The 17,952-nt window shown below is 42.0% G+C and overlaps 1 protein-coding gene across 2 annotated transcripts in view; it reads right to left on the bottom strand.

Moving 5' to 3' along the window:
- Positions 1 to 17,952, bottom strand: part of UBE2N (ubiquitin conjugating enzyme E2 N) — a 41,066-nt gene that overhangs the window by 3,541 nt on the left and 19,573 nt on the right. The window contains exon 1 of one of the 2 annotated variants that reach the window (XM_053586641.1): positions 927 to 1,124. The exons of the other annotated variant lie outside the window; for it this stretch is intronic. Coding sequence (XP_053442616.1) covers positions 927 to 959 — 33 coding nt within the window. The 5' untranslated portion in view covers positions 960 to 1,124. Of the gene's footprint in view, positions 1 to 926; positions 1,125 to 17,952 lie in introns of those variants that run through there. 2 annotated transcript variants of the gene reach the window in all.

Below are 17,952 nucleotides of genomic sequence, written 5' to 3'. Positions count from 1 at the left end.
CACATCATGTGAAGAAATAATACAGCTTATATTTACTTTTAGCCAAAAATGGTAGCATTAATTTGACAATGTATGTAATCTCTGTATTAGTAATATTTTTTCAACACTTTGAAGAGACCTAAGTAAAAATAGCTTCAAACACTACTAGATTTAAGCTTTTAGGTTATGAAAAATAAGAATATTTTAGCTGCACTTTTTTGGGGGGGATCAACAGTTAGCTGCACTTCTTACACCGTCTTCACTTAAGAAAAATTATATGGGTCGGCGCCTGTGGCTTAGTGAGTAGGGCGCCGGCCCCATATGCCGAGGGTGGCGAGTTCAAACCCAGCCCCGGCCAAACTGCAACAAAAAAATAGCCGGGCGTTGTGGCAGGCGCCTGTAGTCCCAGCTGCTCGGGAGGCTGAGGCAAGAGAATCGCGTAAGCCCAAGAGTTAGAGGTTGCTGTGAGCCGTGTGACGCCACAGCACTCTACCCGAGGGCGGTACAGTGAGACTCTATGTCTCTACAAAAAAAAAAAAAATTATATGCCTGTAATCCCAGCTACTTGGGAGGCTGAGGCAAGAGAATGGCTTAAGCCCAAGAGTTTGAGGTTGCTGTGAGCTGTGAAGCCACAGCACTCTACCCAGGACGACAACTTGAGGCTCTGTCTAGAAAAAAATAAAACAAATAAAAGAAAAGAAAAAAGAAAAACTATATACGACATTGTTTCAGCACTATAATATACTAAAAAAGTCCTAAGATTTAGATACAAATCAAAATTCCTTCCCCAAAATGTGTTAAGTCCATAGCCATTTAAAGTAATGTCTTTCTTTAAAAAAAAAAAATAATAATAAAGTAATGTCTTTGGTACCTTTGAGACTTTTTTTTTGGGGGGGGTGTTTGTTTTGTTTTAATCATAGCAGTGAAAGGGCAAATGATAAACTGACCAGGTTTGAACTTTCAGCAAAATGTTCTTCCATAGGTTCAAAGTTAAAAAATTTTTCAGACCATTAAAAAGTTCAAGAGACATAGCTGGGTGTTGTGGCGGGCGCCTGTAGTCCCAGCTACTCGGGAGGCTGAGGCAAGATAATTGCTTAAGCCCAGGAGTTGGAGGTTGCTGTGAGCTGTGTGAGGCCACGGCACTCTACCGAGGGCCATAAAGTGAGACTCTGTCCCTACAAAAAAAAAAAAAAAAAAGTTCAAGAGACAATAATGAAGCTTCCCAACTTTTTTTGACTAAAACAAAAGATACTGGTCTTCACTTTTGGCAAAAAAGCAAAGATATTAAGGATGAACAGGAGGAGCAGAGGAATGGGAAAATAATTGGATGGTACAATTCCTTGAATGCTGGCCTCTCCTCATCTCTAGTCCTCCTTTTGTTTTACCTAAAGTCTTCATATTTTTTTTTTTTTTTTGTAGAGACAGGGTCTCACTTTATGGCCCTCGGTAGAGTGCCATGGCAACACACAGCTCACAGCAACCTCCAACTCCCGGGCTTAAGCGATTCTCTTGCCTCAGCCTCCTGAGTAGCTGGGACTACAGGCGCCCGCCACAACGCCCAGCTATTTTTTGGTTGCAGTTCAGCCGAGGCCGGCTTTGAACCCACCACCCTCGGTATATGGGGCCGGCACCTCACCGACTGAGCCACAGGTGCCGCCCAAGTCTTCATATTTTTAAAAGGCATAAAGAGGGAGACTGGAAGAGAGCCAGGGGTCCATAGACTGGAAGAAAGAGAGCCAGGGGTCCAAGAGTCCCAAACCTCCCCCTCCTAGTTACACAAAATAGTAGCAGTTCTATTTAAAGCTACAGAAAGCTTCCAGAAGAGCTTCCAAGAAGAGCATATCCCAAAATAGTTTTAAAAATCACTCCCAGGGCACACTGGCACAGATGGAAATGGCACACACGTTCTCATTTTCAGTTCACCCTGAAGAATCATATATCCTTTCTAAAGAATGAACAGATATTAAATAAGCACACCATGTGATCCGATCAATCCTAAAATTTCATCAGAACACCTTCTAGAATAAGCTTATGTGGAAAACATTTTTAAATAGTTTTTATATGCTCTCACGTCCTAGTGCATTTTGACACAACAGATGAATAATTATATCACTAAATGGCAGCACTGATTTCCCAAAGAAACCCAGAGCATAAATTATACGAGGAAAAAAGAATGAAATCTAAACCAAATGAAACAAGTCTCAGATGCTAGCATCTGAAAAAGTATTATCCATAGAAAATTGATGTCAACTTTTTTCCTTAAAAAGGCAAAAACTCAATAGGAAATAAAATCCTTCCTCCTACTAATCAACACATGGTTAACTATAAAATACCTCTTAGTTTTATACTATTCTTTGGTACAAAGACAATGAAGTACAATCTAAGTTAAATAAAAAGCTCAAACTCCTACTACTTCATTTGTCTATGTTTCTGATCAAGTAATTTACAAGCCCTACCTTGTCTATACAGTTTACATTACCTCTCATGAAGAGTTACTACAAACATCAAATATGGGAACTGTGAAAGGATTTGACAAATGAGATCACATCTGAAGGCCAACTTCATACAAGCCAACTCAAAAGAATGTAGGGAAAAATCTCATCATCTATTAAATAAAAATGTTTTTAAACAAAAGAGAATAACCCTCAGTTGCATTCTATGACCCTTACTATGTTTAAAAGCAATGCAAGGACGGAATCCCAGGTAGAAATGAACTCAGGGCCATGCATAACAAAGTACTATAGACCAGCAGTCCCCAACCTCATCCCACACCTCTACCCAGCAGGAGATAAGGGGAGGGTGAGCAAGGGAAGCATGAGCAGTATTTACAGCCACTCCCTATGGCTAACATCACCACGTGAGCTATGTCTACCTCCTGTCAGGTAAGCAGGGGCATTAGATTTTCATAGGAGTGTGAACCCTACTGTAAATGGTGCCTGCAAGGGATCTAAGTTGCATGCTCCTTATGAGAATCTAATGCCTAATAATCTGAAGTGAAGATGTAGTAACACTGAATTGATCGATCCCAAAACCAGCCTCCCTTCCCACTGGAAAAATGGTCTTCCATGAAATCTGTCCCTGGTGCCAAAAATGTTGGGGACCACTGCTGTAGACTATGCTCAGGAAATTAGTTACTAGAGTAGAAAAGGAAGTTCATGAAAAGGCAGGACATAGATTTATTTACTTTTTTATTTTTTGGAGACAGAGTTTTATTATGTCACCCTCGGTAGAGTGCCATAGCATCACAGCTTACAGCAACCTCAAACTCTTGGGCACAAGAGATCCTCTTGCCTCAGCCTCCCAAGTAGCTGGGACTACAGGCACCCGCTACAACACCTGACTATTTTTTAGAGACAGGGTCTCACTCTTGCTCAGGCTGGTCTTGAACTCCTGAACTCAAGCAATCCACCTACTTTGGCATCCCAGGGCACTAGGATTACAGGTGTGAGACACTGTGCCCAGCCCAGGGACACAGATTTAAATGGCAACGAGATTAAGTCTCAAGGAAGGTAACTCATCTAAAAAATGCATATAATAGTTCATGCCACTAGTACTCCAAATACCAATTATATCAAACTGATATAATTATGCATATCAACAGATTTACTGTGACTTGAAGAGCAAACCCCAGAATCACATTAAACTACAATATTTGCCATTCTGTCAAATAATCTCTATTTACCAGGACCTTTCCCATTTTCAAGTTCAATAATAATTTGTGCTCAGTATAAAGCAATGTAAAATCTTGTATGTTCTGTATAACTCCAATGCATGTCTACAGTAATTAGCTTTTCTCCATTTAGAATATTCTCTAAAACACAACACTGAAATTCATGACTAATAATGCCAAATACAGATCTTTTAGCTCATTTTGACCAAGAGCTGTCTGATAATTCAATAACTCTACCAATTTCATTATTGCAAAATAAACAAAAGTGAGCGATGCTTTGATGCCTACTCTTGTCACTTTGTCTTCCCACCACCCTCGGTATATGGGGCCGGCGCCCTACTCACTGAGCCACAGGCACCGCCCTATAAGTGGCCGTTTTTAAAATAACACTACTTATGGACATTTCTGCATGTCCCAAACTTCAAATTATCTGGAAACCTTGTGAATTTTACCGCATGATTTTGCTCAATGCAGTGACTTTTAGGAACATATATACCTCATTATAAAATTGTATTTTAGTTCGTATTAGAAACAGCACCAAAGTTGGGCTCAATTTCCTCACTACGCTACTTAATCATAAGGCCAGATAGAGGACACAAAGATAAAAATGTCTCATGAGTACTTTTCTCTACATCAGCATTGTCCAGCAGAATAAACAAGACACATGTAATTAAAATTTCCTAGCAACCACCACATAAAAAGTAAAATAAATTTTAATTAATACATTTTATTTAACCTAGTATGTTCAAAATACTGTTTCAGTATGTAATCAATATGAAAATTATTAATGATGGCTCGGCACCTTGTGGCTCAAGCGGCTAAGGCACCAGCCACACACACCTGAGCTGGCGGGTTCGAATCCAGCTCCAGCCCGCCAAGCAAAAATGACGGCTACAACTAAAAAACAGCCAGCATTGTGGCGGGCACCTGTGGTCCCAGCTACTTGGGAGGCAGAGGCAGGAGACTTGCTTGAGCTCAGGAGTGTGAGGTTGCTGTGGGCTGTGATGCCACAGCACTGTACCCCCAGGGCGACAGCCTAAGGCTCTGTCAAAAAGAAAGAAAGGAAGGAAAGGAAGGGAAGGAAGGAAGGGAAGGGAAGGAAGGAAGGGAAGGAAGGGAAGGAAGGAAGGGAAGGGAAGGAAGGAAGGGAAGGAAGGGAAGGAAAGAAGGGAAGGGAAGGAAGGAAAGGAAGGGAAGGAAGGGAAGGGAAGGGAAGAAAGGAAGGAAGGGAAGGGAAGGGAAGGAAGGAAGGGAAGGGAAGGGAAGGAAGGAAGGGAAGGGAAGGGAAGGAAGGAAGGGAAGGGAAGGAAGGAAGGAAGGGAAGGGAAGGAAGGAAGGGAAGGGAAGGGAAGGAAGGAAAGGAAGGGAAGGGAAAGAAGGAAGGGAAGGGAAGGGAAGGAAGGAAGGGAAGGGAAGGAAGGAAGGGAAGGGAAGGAAGGAAGGGAAGGAAAGAAGGGAAGGGAAGGAAGGAAAGGAAGGGAAGGAAGGGAAGGGAAGGGAAGAAAGGAAGGAAGGGAAGGGAAGGGAAGGAAGGAAGGGAAGGGAAGGGAAGGAAGGAAGGGAAGGGAAGGGAAGGAAGGAAGGGAAGGGAAGGAAGGAAGGAAGGGAAGGGAAGGAAGGAAGGGAAGGGAAGGGAAGGAAGGAAAGGAAGGGAAGGGAAAGAAGGAAGGGAAGGGAAGGGAAGGAAGGAAGGGAAGGGAAGGAAGGAAGGGAAGGGAAGGAAGGAAGGGAAGGGAAGGAAGGAAGGGAAGGGAGGGAAGGGAAGGAAGGAAGGGAAGGGAAGGGAAAGAAGGAAGGGAAGGGAAGGGAAGGAAGGAAGGGAAGGGAAGGAAGGAAGGAAAGGGAAGGGAAGGAAGGGAAGGGAAGGAAGGAAGGGAAGGGAAGGGAAGGAAGGAAGGGAAGGGAAGGAAGGAAGGGAAGGGAAGGAAGGAAGGGAAGGGAAGGAAGGGAAGGGAAAGAAGGAAGGGAAGGGAAGGGAAGGGAAGGGAAGGAAGGAAGGGAAGGGAAGGAAGGAAGGAAGGGAAGGGAAGGAAGGAAGGAAGGGAAGGAAGGAAGAAAGGGAAGAGAAGGAAGGGAAGGAAGGGAAGGGAAGGGAAGGAAGGAAGGGAAGGGAAGGAAGGAAGGGAAGAGAAGGAAGGGAAGGAAGGGAAGGGAAGGGAAGGGAAGGAAGGAAAGGAAGGGAAGGAAGGAAGGAAGGGAAGGGAAGGAAGGAAGGAAGGGAAGGGAAGGAAGGAAGGGAAGGGAAGGGAAGGAAGGAAAGGAAGGGAAGGAAGGAAGGAAGGGAAGGGAAGGAAGGAAGGAAGGGAAGGAAGGAAGGAAGGGAAGGGAAGGAAGGAAGGAAGGGAAGGGAAGGAAGGAAGGGAAGGGAAGGAAGGAAGGGAAGGGAAGGAAGGAAGGGAAGGGAGGGAAGGGAAGGAAGGAAGGGAAGGGAGGGAAGGGAAGGAAGGAAGGGAAGGGAAGGGAAAGAAGGAAGGGAAGGGAAGGGAAGGAAGGAAGGGAAGGGAAGGAAGGAAGGAAAGGGAAGGGAAGGAAGGGAAGGGAAGGAAGGAAGGGAAGGGAAGGGAAGGAAGGAAGGGAAGGGAAGGAAGGAAGGGAAGGGAAGGAAGGAAGGGAAGGGAAGGAAGGGAAGGGAAAGAAGGAAGGGAAGGGAAGGGAAGGGAAGGGAAGGAAGGAAGGGAAGGGAAGGAAGGAAGGAAGGGAAGGGAAGGAAGGAAGGAAGGGAAGGAAGGAAGAAAGGGAAGAGAAGGAAGGGAAGGAAGGGAAGGGAAGGGAAGGAAGGAAGGGAAGGGAAGGAAGGAAGGGAAGAGAAGGAAGGGAAGGAAGGGAAGGGAAGGGAAGGGAAGGAAGGAAAGGAAGGGAAGGGAAAGAAGGAAGGGAAGGGAAGGGAAGGAAGGAAGGGAAGGGAAGGAAGGAAGGGAAGGGAAGGAAGGAAAGGAAGGGAAGGGAAAGAAGGAAGGGAAGGGAAGGGAAGGGAAGGGAAGGGAAGGAAGGAAGGAAGGGAAGGGAAGGAAGGAAGGAAGGGAAGGAAGGAAGGAAGGGAAGGGAAGGAAGGGAAGGGAAGGGAAGGGAAGGAAGGAAGGAAGGGAAGAGAAGGAAGGGAAGGAAGGGAAGGGAAGGGAAGGGAAGGGAAGGGAAGGAAGGGAAGGAAGGAAAGGAAGGAAAGGAAGGGAAGGGAAAGAAGGAAGGGAAGGGAAGGGAAGGAAGGAAGAAAATAAATTATTAATGACAGATCTTACCTTTTTCATACTGCCACACTGGCCAGTGTGTAATTTACACTTACAATAATAGCACATGCTAATTTGAAAATTTATTTGGAGGTTCTAGCAGGGGAGCACAGCTACTTAGCTACTTGTATACCCTTGACTGAAGAATGATCCTCCACCATCAGGAAAGGTTTTCTTTGACCCAGCACACAGCCTCCAGAGGGACACACTTAGCACAGTGAGAAAGAAGGGATACCAGCCAGGCACACTGGTTCATGCCTGTAATCCTAACACTCTGGGAGGCTGAGGTGGGTGGATTGCTTGAGCTCAGGAGTTTGAGACCAGCCTAAGCAAAAGCGAGACCCCTAAGCGAGTCTCTACTAAAAATAGAAAAACTGAGGCAACAGGATGGCTTGAGGCCACGAGTTGGAGGTTGCAGTGAGCTATGACACCACAGCACTCTAACCAGGGTGACAGCTTAAGACTCTGTCTCAAAAAAGAAAAAAAGAAAGGGGATACCTACCTCACCAGCCAAATCAGCAACCAACCCTAGTGATCAATGGGGTGACAGGTGCTGCAGCCAGATCATCCTCATATCTGTACATATCAATTTGAACAAGCCTTACCAATTTGAATAAGCCACCTTTCAACTGCTCAATTAGCTACAGGGGGCTAGTAGCTACCACACAGGAAGAAACATAAGATAATCATGTTATATTGATGTTACTAACTGGTCATTAAGAATAATTTAACTTATTTCATATACTGGGTAAAATTTTGTAGAGAAATTACAAAATATCAAAAAAATCCCCTCAAAAAATTCTACATAGAAAAGTAACGTCAGAATATCTGAAATCACTAGCAATAGGAATGCATACAGGATTTATTGCTTGCAACAGTTAAGAAATTGTTTGAAAATGATATGTAGCAATTTCCAAAAAAAAAAAAAAAAAACAATGAATTAATTGTTTTAATTCAAACAAATCAACTGCATGAAGGGCTATTCACTGAGGAATAATTTTAATTTCTACAGTCCACACTACCCCCTAGTGGACAGAAGAGATCATCTACCTAAATCCCTTTCCTTTATAAACCAAAAAAGGCTTAACAAAAGTTAAGTATTTTACCCAAGTTCACTCAAGTTTTTGAAGTTTAGTGAAAGGAAAAAAGTCTTAGTGAAACTTGAAAAAAGTCTTCTGAAAGTCTAAGTATATATATGCCCAGGTTGTTTCTCTGGTCTGAATTAGTCTGGAAGCTTCTCCCTTGTATTTCAGTTTTCTGTTCATGAACACCACTCTGCTTATTATATATAACTCTTGGTTTCCTTGTCAGACCCTAAACTATCTGAAGATGGGAACCCCAGCTAGCAAATGGTAATAAATGCTAAATAAATGCTTCTTCAGTGAGTAAGTGCCTGCATGCTTAGGTACCACACAGAGCTAATGAGAGGATTACTATGTGTTTTCTGGTAACTTCTACAGTATTTAAGATTATCAGTTTATACTGTACTGGCCCTACTCTAACCCCAGTAGGTAAGCTCCATAAAAGCAAGGGCTACATATAATTATCAAGCACTGATCTTCAAAATGTGGAAAATCAATAAATGCTCCAGTAACAATCAAAACTATGATAACAATGTGAAATTGCTGGATTAAGTGCTCTATATGTATTAACTCATTTAATAATTCTCATTCTCATCTTACCAAAGAGGAACTAACCAACCAAAGCCAGCAGATGCCAGAATCAAGATTCAAATTCAAGCTGTTAGGCTCTACTCAGTCTGGCTTCAGTGCCTATTTCTTAATCTCAATGTTATACATAAAGACTTAAATTTAAAACTATATAAGCAGTAAAGGTCAAATGTTCAGAAATAGCACAGGAGAAGGGCTATTTTCAGTCCTTCACAATCATGAAGTGCTTCATAAAAGAGGTAAATTTAGCTGTAATGTCACTTTAAAAATTTTTCTTTTTGAACTGGAAACTGAAGAAGTATACAGTCTTATTAAAATAAATAAACTAGAAAATTCGTTTTATTTGATTAAAAACACTGGTATATATCATTTGACCTGTAATTATCTATTATATGTCAAACCATTTTGCCTATTTTTTTTTTTTTTTTTTTTTTGGAGACAGAGTCTCAAGCTGTCACCCTGGGTAGAGTGCCGTAAGTGTCATAGCTCACAGCAACCTCCAACTCTTGGGTTCAAGCAATCCTCTTGCTTCGGTATTTCTATGTTTAGTAGAGATGGGGTCTCACTTTTGTTCAGGCAATCTACCCGCCTGGGCCTCCCAGAGTGCTAGGATTACAGGTTGTGAGCCACCCTGTCAGCCAATTTTGCCTATCTTGATATGCATGAAACCATTATACTCTTAAAATGTTCTTGTGACTCTAAAACATGAATATACTAATAAAGGTCTAATTGCTTATTTTGTTGTATTAATGAACTAGAAGAGGGAAAACTGCCTTGTCCCTGGCAGTTTATTTCATCATCAGTATAAAGTATAAAGCACACATAAGTCAGTCTTTCAAAGATGCATGTTAGAATTGGTATATCAAGTTTTTGAAGGTACAGGAGGTATGAATCAGGATACTGTATGAACAGCAGGACTAGATTAGGGGCCTATTATGTTCCTATTTATTTCTAAAGACTTTTTTAAGTTTTCTGGAAAGATAAGAAATTTAAATCAAAGTCTTTAAATCTCTTTTTTCCCTCTTCTTGGGGAAAGATTTCCAATTATTGGCATCACAGCTAAATGTTATCAACTACTCCTTCATAAAATACTCAAATCCTTGCTGGTAAAAAATGTCCTTTGACTACCCAGCATTGTAATTAACAGAACTATAGCAGCTAAGCCTCTTCATTTTCTCTGGTTCTTGATTTGATGGATGATATAACACTTCTTTGCCTAAATTTTCTTTAGCACCAGCTCAAAAAATAAAAAATAAGACCTCAGTGATTTGAACAATGTAGCTGTCTTTCTGTTTTAATGAAGTCCATGTCTCAGGAATGGTCTGACACTGTTATCTCAGAACCCTGAATGAAAAGAGAGGACCTGGCTTAACTGGGACTACTGTGTGCCACTGTCCTAGTCCTAAGGTACTAATTAACAAACCCATTGCATATTTTACATTCTAAGAGTTGGTATATAACTTACTAGGTGAAGTAGAAGATGATCTTCTGTATTTATCATGAATGAAAATTAGGGAAAATTTTTAAAAGCCTGCTTCTGAATGGTGAACATTAAAATCATGAGTAATGCATTAACAAAAATCAATGAACTTGCAAAAAAAAAATTCAGGTTTTATACATTAAAAATGATTGAGACTGTGGGCTTTTCTGTCTTAAAAATTTAAGTGGTTATTTGATGTTGGTAATCATTAAGGCCCTTATATATATAATTTTAGCCATTTGCATATAGTAAACAATGGTAAAAATTCCCCCATTCATTCACATATTTCTTTTTACCTCCCCTTGTTTAAGTTGGGAGCATAAGATTGTGAAAATTTGAAGTAACTGTTGCAAAAAATAGAAAAACTTACCTATGGCCACACAAAAGGATTGCCTGGCAGCACTAAGGGCAAAATGAGGTTTGTAGTGGGCATTCAGCATTCCCTTTGGCCACTTCACAGTTAAAACACCCTTATTTGGGGGCGGCGCCTATGGCTCAGTTGGTAAGGCGCCAGCCCCATATACCGAGAGAGGCGGGTTCAAACCCAGCCCTGGCCAAACTGCAACCAAAAAATAGCGGGGCGTTGTGGCGGGCGCCTGTAGTCCCAGCTACTTGGGAGGCTGAGGCAAGAGAATCGCTTAAGCCCAGGAGTTGGAGGTTGCTGTGAGCTGTGCGAGGCCACGGCACTCTACCGAGGGGCATAAAGTGAGACTCTGTCTCTACAAAAAAAAAAGAAAAAAAAAAAAAAAACACCCTTATTTGGGAATTAGCATGCTCACACACATCTTTATCTTCATCTCCCTCAGCAGAAGCTGAAGTCTTACTTCCTAACTCTCTTGCAACTAAGTGCATTGACAGTCAAAACCTGTGTAGCTAAGAAAGAAGTATGCATTCTGGAGAGAATAGCAGTAGTTACCACTAGGAGCAACTGAGGAGTTTTAGTGGTAGCATCCTGTACTTGGCTTCAGCAATCCCACTGCAACACTGCAGACAACACATCCACCATGATGCAATTCATGAAGCCTGTTGCTGGCTGACTCTTTCTTCGGCCCTTCTGAAGACTGTGTGAGGTACCTAATACAGAGCTTCAAGCTATAGCCCTGGGTAGAGTGATGTGGCATCATAGCTCACAGCAACCTCAAACACCTGGGCTTAAGCGATTCTCTTGCCTCAGCCTCCTGAGTAGCTGGGACTACAGGAGCCTGCCACAATGATCGGCAATTTTTTTATTGTAGTTGTCACTGTTTGTCAGGCCTGGGCCAGATTTGAACCCGCCAGCTCTAGTGTATGTGGCTGGCACCTTAGCCACTTGAGCTACAGGCACCACCATAACTCTTACATTAATATCATTTCTGCTTAAAGTAGCCAAAGCTGGCTTCTGTTGCTTACTAAAATTACAAAGTCTAAACTAGACAGGAAAGCAAGTGAAGAAAAAGTAACAATTAACAGACCAGAGATGGGGGAGAATGAAGAAGTCAAGAAGCTAAATATCTATTTAGGATTAACTGGGGTCAAAAGAGAACACACAAATCAGCTAAACTCTTTATCAAAGAATTTCTACATAGTATAAAAGCTTTTAAAGGGGGAGCTAAGGGCCAGGCACGGTAGTTCATGCCTGTAATCTTGCACTCTAGGAGGCCAAGGCAGGTGGACTGCCTGAGCTCACAGGTTCTAGACCATCTCTAAAAAATAGCTGGGCACTGTGGTGGGAGCCTGTAGTCCCAGTTACTTGGGAGGCTGAGGCAAGAGGATCACTTGAGCCTAAGAGTTTGAGGTTGCTCTGAGCTATGACTCTATAGCACTCTACCGAGGGCGACAAAGTAACACTGTCTCTAAATCAATCAATCAATCAATCAATAAAAGAGGGAGCTAATTTCACACTAGAAAGCTAAATTTAACCAGGCAGCCTGGTATATCTAGTAGGGGAAAAATGAAAAACAAAACCCCAAACAAAGAAAAAAAAAAAAAAAAAAACCTCAGAGCCAGCACACCTGAATTTAATTCCAATTTTAATTGTACCAATTTGCTATGCAGCCACATACAAGTCCTTTACTTCTCCAGCCTCCTAAAATTGAGTCCTCTGAACATTTCAAAACATCTCTCTAGCACTAAAATTGAACACTTTATTTTTTCCCCCAGTCTCAAACTGTCGCCCTGGGTGGAGTGCCGTAGCGTCACAGCTCACAGCAACCTCCAACTCTTAGGCTTAAGCAATTCTCTTGCCTCCACCTCCCAAGTAGCTGGGATTACAGGCACCCACCACAACGCCCGGCTATTTTTTGACTGTAGTAGTCATTGTTGTTTGGCGGGCCTGGGCTGGATTCAAACCTGTCAGCTCCAGTGTATGTGGCTGGCACCTTAGCCCCTTAGCCCCTTGAGCTACAGCACCAAGTCTGAACACTTTTTTGTTATTAGAATGGGCTAAATCTTATTGCTATACGCTTACTTAGACTTAGTTAAATATGTGCAAGGAAGAAATTTGTTGCTAAAAGCACCTGCTTTTTTCCCTAATTATTTTCCCCCCTTGTTCATTAAAGAAAAATATCAAATTAACTTAATGCTTTTCTTTCAGGTTACTTCTGGTTTCAAACGCAGCAATCACAAAAACCTGAGGACACCCTATTAATAGGAAAGGCAAGAACAGATGGAAATAGAGCAGTTGAATTTTTCAGTGAGACAAATAAAAAACAAGTTACGGCTGATTCCTATTTACATTCTCAATCCAATTGTGCCACTGACACAATTTTGTCCAAAATCTAAACTATTGGGGAAAAAATTAAAATAATCTTTCACACTCTCCATACTAACTCTGAGAGAAGTTAGGAAGCATTCTGATATTAAGGAGTTGTCTCTTTCCCAATAAGCATCCTTTAGCAGGGCTACCACAATACACAGCTTTCAGGAGAGGACCAGGTACACTGTAGTTTGAATGAATGATACCCTTGGAATTACGCAGTCCAAGAACTTAAGTACTTTGAATTAAAGAACAGAACTTCAGTTTGGCAGCTACAAAAATCAACTTTATTATTGTCTAACTCATGGAAAATGGGTTAGGCATTCTTTTTTTGCATATACATTATAATAAAATCAAAACACATTATTTACCTGAAACATTCCATTTTCCTATCCACTGTTTAGATATGGGCATTTGTTGCGCTTTCAAAATTTTATACTCAAGAATATTTATTGTTATCTACAGTGAGAGTGACATATAAGTGACATTTTTTCACACATTAGGAAAATGTTGATTTTTTTTTTTTTTTTAGAGACAGAGTCTCACTTTGTTGCCCTCAGTAAGATGTCAAGGCGTCACAGCTCACAGCAACCTCCAGGTTTTGGGTCTAAGCGATTCTCTTGCCTCAGCCTCCCCAGTAGTGGAACTATAGGCGCCAGCCACAATGCCTGGCTATTTTTTGTTGCAGTTTGGCCAGGCGCCGCCCAGGAAAATGTTGATTCTTTTTTTTTTTTTTTTTTTTGTAGAGACAGAGTCTCACTTTATGGCCCTCGGTAGAGTGCCAGGGTCTCACACAGCTCACAGCAACCTCCAACTCCTGGGCTTAAGCGATTCTCTTGCCTCAGTCTCCCAAGTAGCTGGGACTACAGGCGCCTGCCACAACGCCCGGCTATTTTTTGGTTGCAGTTTGGCCGGGGCCAGGTTTGAACCCCCCACCCTCGGTATATGGGGCCGGCGCCTTACCGACTGAGCCACAGGCGCTGCCCAAAATGTTGATTCTTTTTATGTTGCCAGTGAAGCAGCATTTTTACAAAACCAGAAACAGTATTGTGTTGGGCTCTGTTCTTTACACTCTAATCCTTCCAACCACCGTAGGGCTAGATTAGTATATTAATTTAAGCAGATAAAAAACTGAGAGGTCAAATGAGGTTGTCTAAGCTAGTATTTGGCAAAGCTAGAAGTCAAAACCTAGGGAATCTGACCCCCGATTCTTTGTTCCTGCCATACATAACCACACCTCCCCACATTCCCTAAATTAGTGCCCCATCCTTGCCCAAAATTGGAAAATAAAGCCAAGTCACTTGAGCCATGGTAGCAACATTTCAATTAAGAGGTAAGCAATAGGCTTAAATGCTGCTGAATACTGTTGAAAAGTAGGGGTGCACCTTCTGGAGAAAGCCATCCCTTACACACATTGACACTTAACTTGGTCTCCCAGACTAAACTAATTCCTAGAGGTCAAGGCCTGGGTGTAACATTTATAATCCCAATGCTTATCACCACAATGTGTTTCACATTCCTTACTGGATGAATGAACAGATCAACTACAGAACTACTGAGAACAACTCCACAGCTGAAAGAAAATCATTGACTGGGTAAAGGAGAAATTCAGCAACTTATAGTCACCATCCAGAGGTGGCTATAAATGGCAGGAATATGCAGGGGGGAAAAAAAAGACTTCTTAAGACTCCAAATCCAATCTTTACAAACCATTTCACACTTTTGCTCAAAAGCCTTGGCCTTGATACTGTACCTAAGGCCAGTCATACTTATTTATTTATATTTTTAGAGATAGGGTCTCACTCTATAGCACCAGCTAGAATGCAGCAGTGTTATCAATGCTCGGACTCCTGGGCTAAAGCAATACCTCCTGCCGCAGCTCCCAGGGTGCTAGAATTACAGGCATGAAATACTTTGCCAGGCCTCAGGTCATACACTTTTTTTTTTAAGAGACAGTCTCGCTTTGTTGCCCTTGGTAGAGTGCCGTAGAATCACAGCTCACAGCAACCTCCAATTCCTGGGCTTAGACGATTCTCTTGCCTCAGCCTCCCAAGTAGCTGGGACCACAGGCACCCACCGCAACGCCCAGCTATCTTTTGTTGCAGTTTGGCCGGGGCCGGGTTTGAACCCGCTACCCTCGGCACATGGGACCAGCGCCCCATTCACTGAGCCACAGGGGCTGCCCAGGTCATACACTTTTTAAAGGACCAAATATGAAGCACCACAGATAAAAGGCTCATGTTTCTTTTTCTTTCTAGCAGCTTTGATAATCTATCATTTTCCTCAATTTAAAAAATGATCATTGTCTCAACACTGACTGGCTAACATACTAAAGATTCTATTCCTTCCCTAAAGGTTTTTGGAAGAATTTGAAATGAAATTGCTCAAACCAAATTTACACAAGGTTTGTATGATTCTATGATTTCAGAAGACTATTTTGTCCTGTGCTACTAAACTGGAGGAGGAAATAGCAACAATTCAGATTTTAATTGAACTGAAATAAACACAGATTCACATACGGGGCAGATGTATGTGATAGAGCGCAGGTGTACATTAATACTATTATGATAGAGCGCAGGTGTACATTAATACTTTGTCAAATTCACCCACTTCATGTGGATAACTTAAGTCTTTGAAACAATGCAACAATACATTTAAAGAATATGAACTCTGGACTCTGTTCATAATAACGCATATGCCAACAACATGAAATTATATGAAGTGTCAACAAAAAAACAGGCCATACAAAGTCATAAAAATTACCCTTAGAATAAATGATTTAAATAGTGTAAGTAAACAGTGGTTTCCTCGAAAGGGAATTACGTAGCTGGAACTGAAGTGGGAGATACTTTACAACGAGTACCATTTTATAAGACATGCCTATACTGCTTATCCAAGAAAGCAAGATAATAAAGTCTCCTAAGCAAACTGAGTATTTTGAACAACCCTATCATGAAACTGACAATGTCTTACTATCAAGACAGCCCTTAATATTCAAAATTGACAAAGATAAAAACAATACTAATATTTAGTGTTGCTGAGAAAACTGGTTCTCACATAGCTGATGGGATTATAAACTGGTCCAACCTTTCACAATTCCACTTCTTAGAAGTAGTGTCGATAGAGCTAAGTCAGAGAAAAGTCACCAGGATAGAGGAAAAGGTAAACTCTTGAGACACCATTGGCACCTCCCCTTGCATTTTCTCTCTAATTCTCCTTTCTCCTCTAACATTCTGGTTTTAAGGCAGGCAGTTCTTTCCCAAGATTTGAGGGTTGCCCCCAGTAAAGTGGGAGAAAGGTTCAACTGATTTAGAACAAAGGTAATTCTCTATAACAGTGTTTTCAACTTTTTTTAATCTCACAGCACACTTGAACCTAGTTAAACTTCCATAGCATATTTCAATTATGTTGATCCAAAAAAAAGGAGTAAAAAAGAAATCTTACTGTGCTTTTTTTTTTTTTTGGTTTTTGGCCGGGGCTAGGTTTGAACCTGCCACCTCCGGCATGTGGGACCGATGACCTACTCCTTGAGCCACAGGCGCCGCCCCCCTTACTGTGCTTTCAACTTCTTCCAAAAATAATTTATTTAATGATCTTTAAAACTTTTTGCAGCACACCAGCTTAAAAAAAAAAAATCACTGCTCTACAGCACATGATGCTTAACTAAAAAAAAACTCAAAGTCATCTGGGCACGGTGGCTCACACCTGTAATCCTAGCACTCTGGGAAGCCAAGGAGAGATGATCACTAGAGCTCAGGGTTCAAGACCAGCCTGAGCAAAGTGAGACCCTGACTATACTAAAAAACCCTAAAACAGAAAAATTAGGGAAGCTATTTAGGAGACTGAAGCAGGGGGATTGTCTGAGCCCAAAAGTTTGAGGATGCAATGAGCTAGGTTGTGGCCAAGGCACTCCAACCCATGTGACAGACCAAGACTATCTTTTTTTTTTTTTTTTTTTTTGAGACAGAGCCTCAAGCTGTCACCCTGGGTAGAATGCCGTGGCATCACAGCTCACAGCAACCTCCAACTCCCGGGCTCAAGCGACCCTCTTGCCTTAGCCTCCCAAGTAGCTGGGAGTACAGGCACCTGCCACAACGCCTGGCCATTTTTTGGTTGCAGCCCATCATTGTTGTTTGGCGGGCCCAGGCTGGATTCGAACCCGCCAGCTCAGCTGTATGTGGCTGGTACCTTAGCTGCTTGAGCCACAGGCGCTGAGCCAACCAAGACTATCTTAAGAAAAAAAAAAAAAAAAAAGGGCAAACAACAGGAGACCTCCTATAAAATCCCTAACAGTTTTAAATATTGATGTGTGGTAGAGAAGTTGAAAAGTGTGTTGATGGCTATTTATCTAAAATTGCACACTGCATTTACAAAGCTGTTTTATAATATGTTATAACTGTTTTATAGTAAGATTTCAACCTGCAGCTGACTAACAGGCTTATTATGATACACCAGTACAAAAACACAGGGACCACATTAAAGATAGCTTGTTCAAGAGGGACTTTACCTAACAATTGCAATCAGTGTAACGTGGCTTATTGTACCCTCAATGAATCCCCAACAATAAAGAAAAAAAAAAGATAGCTTGTTCAGGCTCAGCACTTGAGGCTCAGCAGCTAGGGCACCAGCCACATACACCTGAGCTGGCGAGTTCAAATCTAGTCGGGTCTCACCAAACAACAAAGACGACTACAATCAAAAAACAGCTTGATGTTGTGGTGGGCACCTGTAGTCCCAGCTACTTGGGAGGCTAAAGCAAGAGAATGGCTTAAGCCCAAGAGTTTAAGGTTGCTGGAAGCTGTGATGCCACAGCGCTCTACCCAGGATGACAGCTTGAGACTCTTATCTCAAAATAATAATAATAATAAATAAATAAAGATAGCTGCTCACAGTTTGCTGGACTCGGTCCCATCACTCTAAGGAAAGAAGGCATCTCAAGGCCCAAATCCTTAGACAAAGCCACAGAGTACACATACAGTATATGCAAAGGAAATACCACACACAAGATATTGATGACCTCAAGTGCCAGAATGCTATTCTGGAGCATCAAGTCAGGCACTGGAGATGGCAAGATCAAGGGCAATGTCAAATGTCCAAAAGCAGACCAACTACCCTTTCTCAAACACCCTCTCCAGGGGCATCCAACCTGCAGCTTATGGACTGCATCTTGGTATTTTGAGGACTGTTTTGTTTAT

This window comes from Nycticebus coucang, chromosome 3 (assembly GCF_027406575.1).
Source record: "Nycticebus coucang isolate mNycCou1 chromosome 3, mNycCou1.pri, whole genome shotgun sequence".
Classification (NCBI taxonomy): Eukaryota; Metazoa; Chordata; class Mammalia; order Primates; family Lorisidae; genus Nycticebus; species Nycticebus coucang.
Note: the sequence above shows the minus strand (reverse complement) of the source record. Positions and strands in the feature narration are given on the sequence as shown.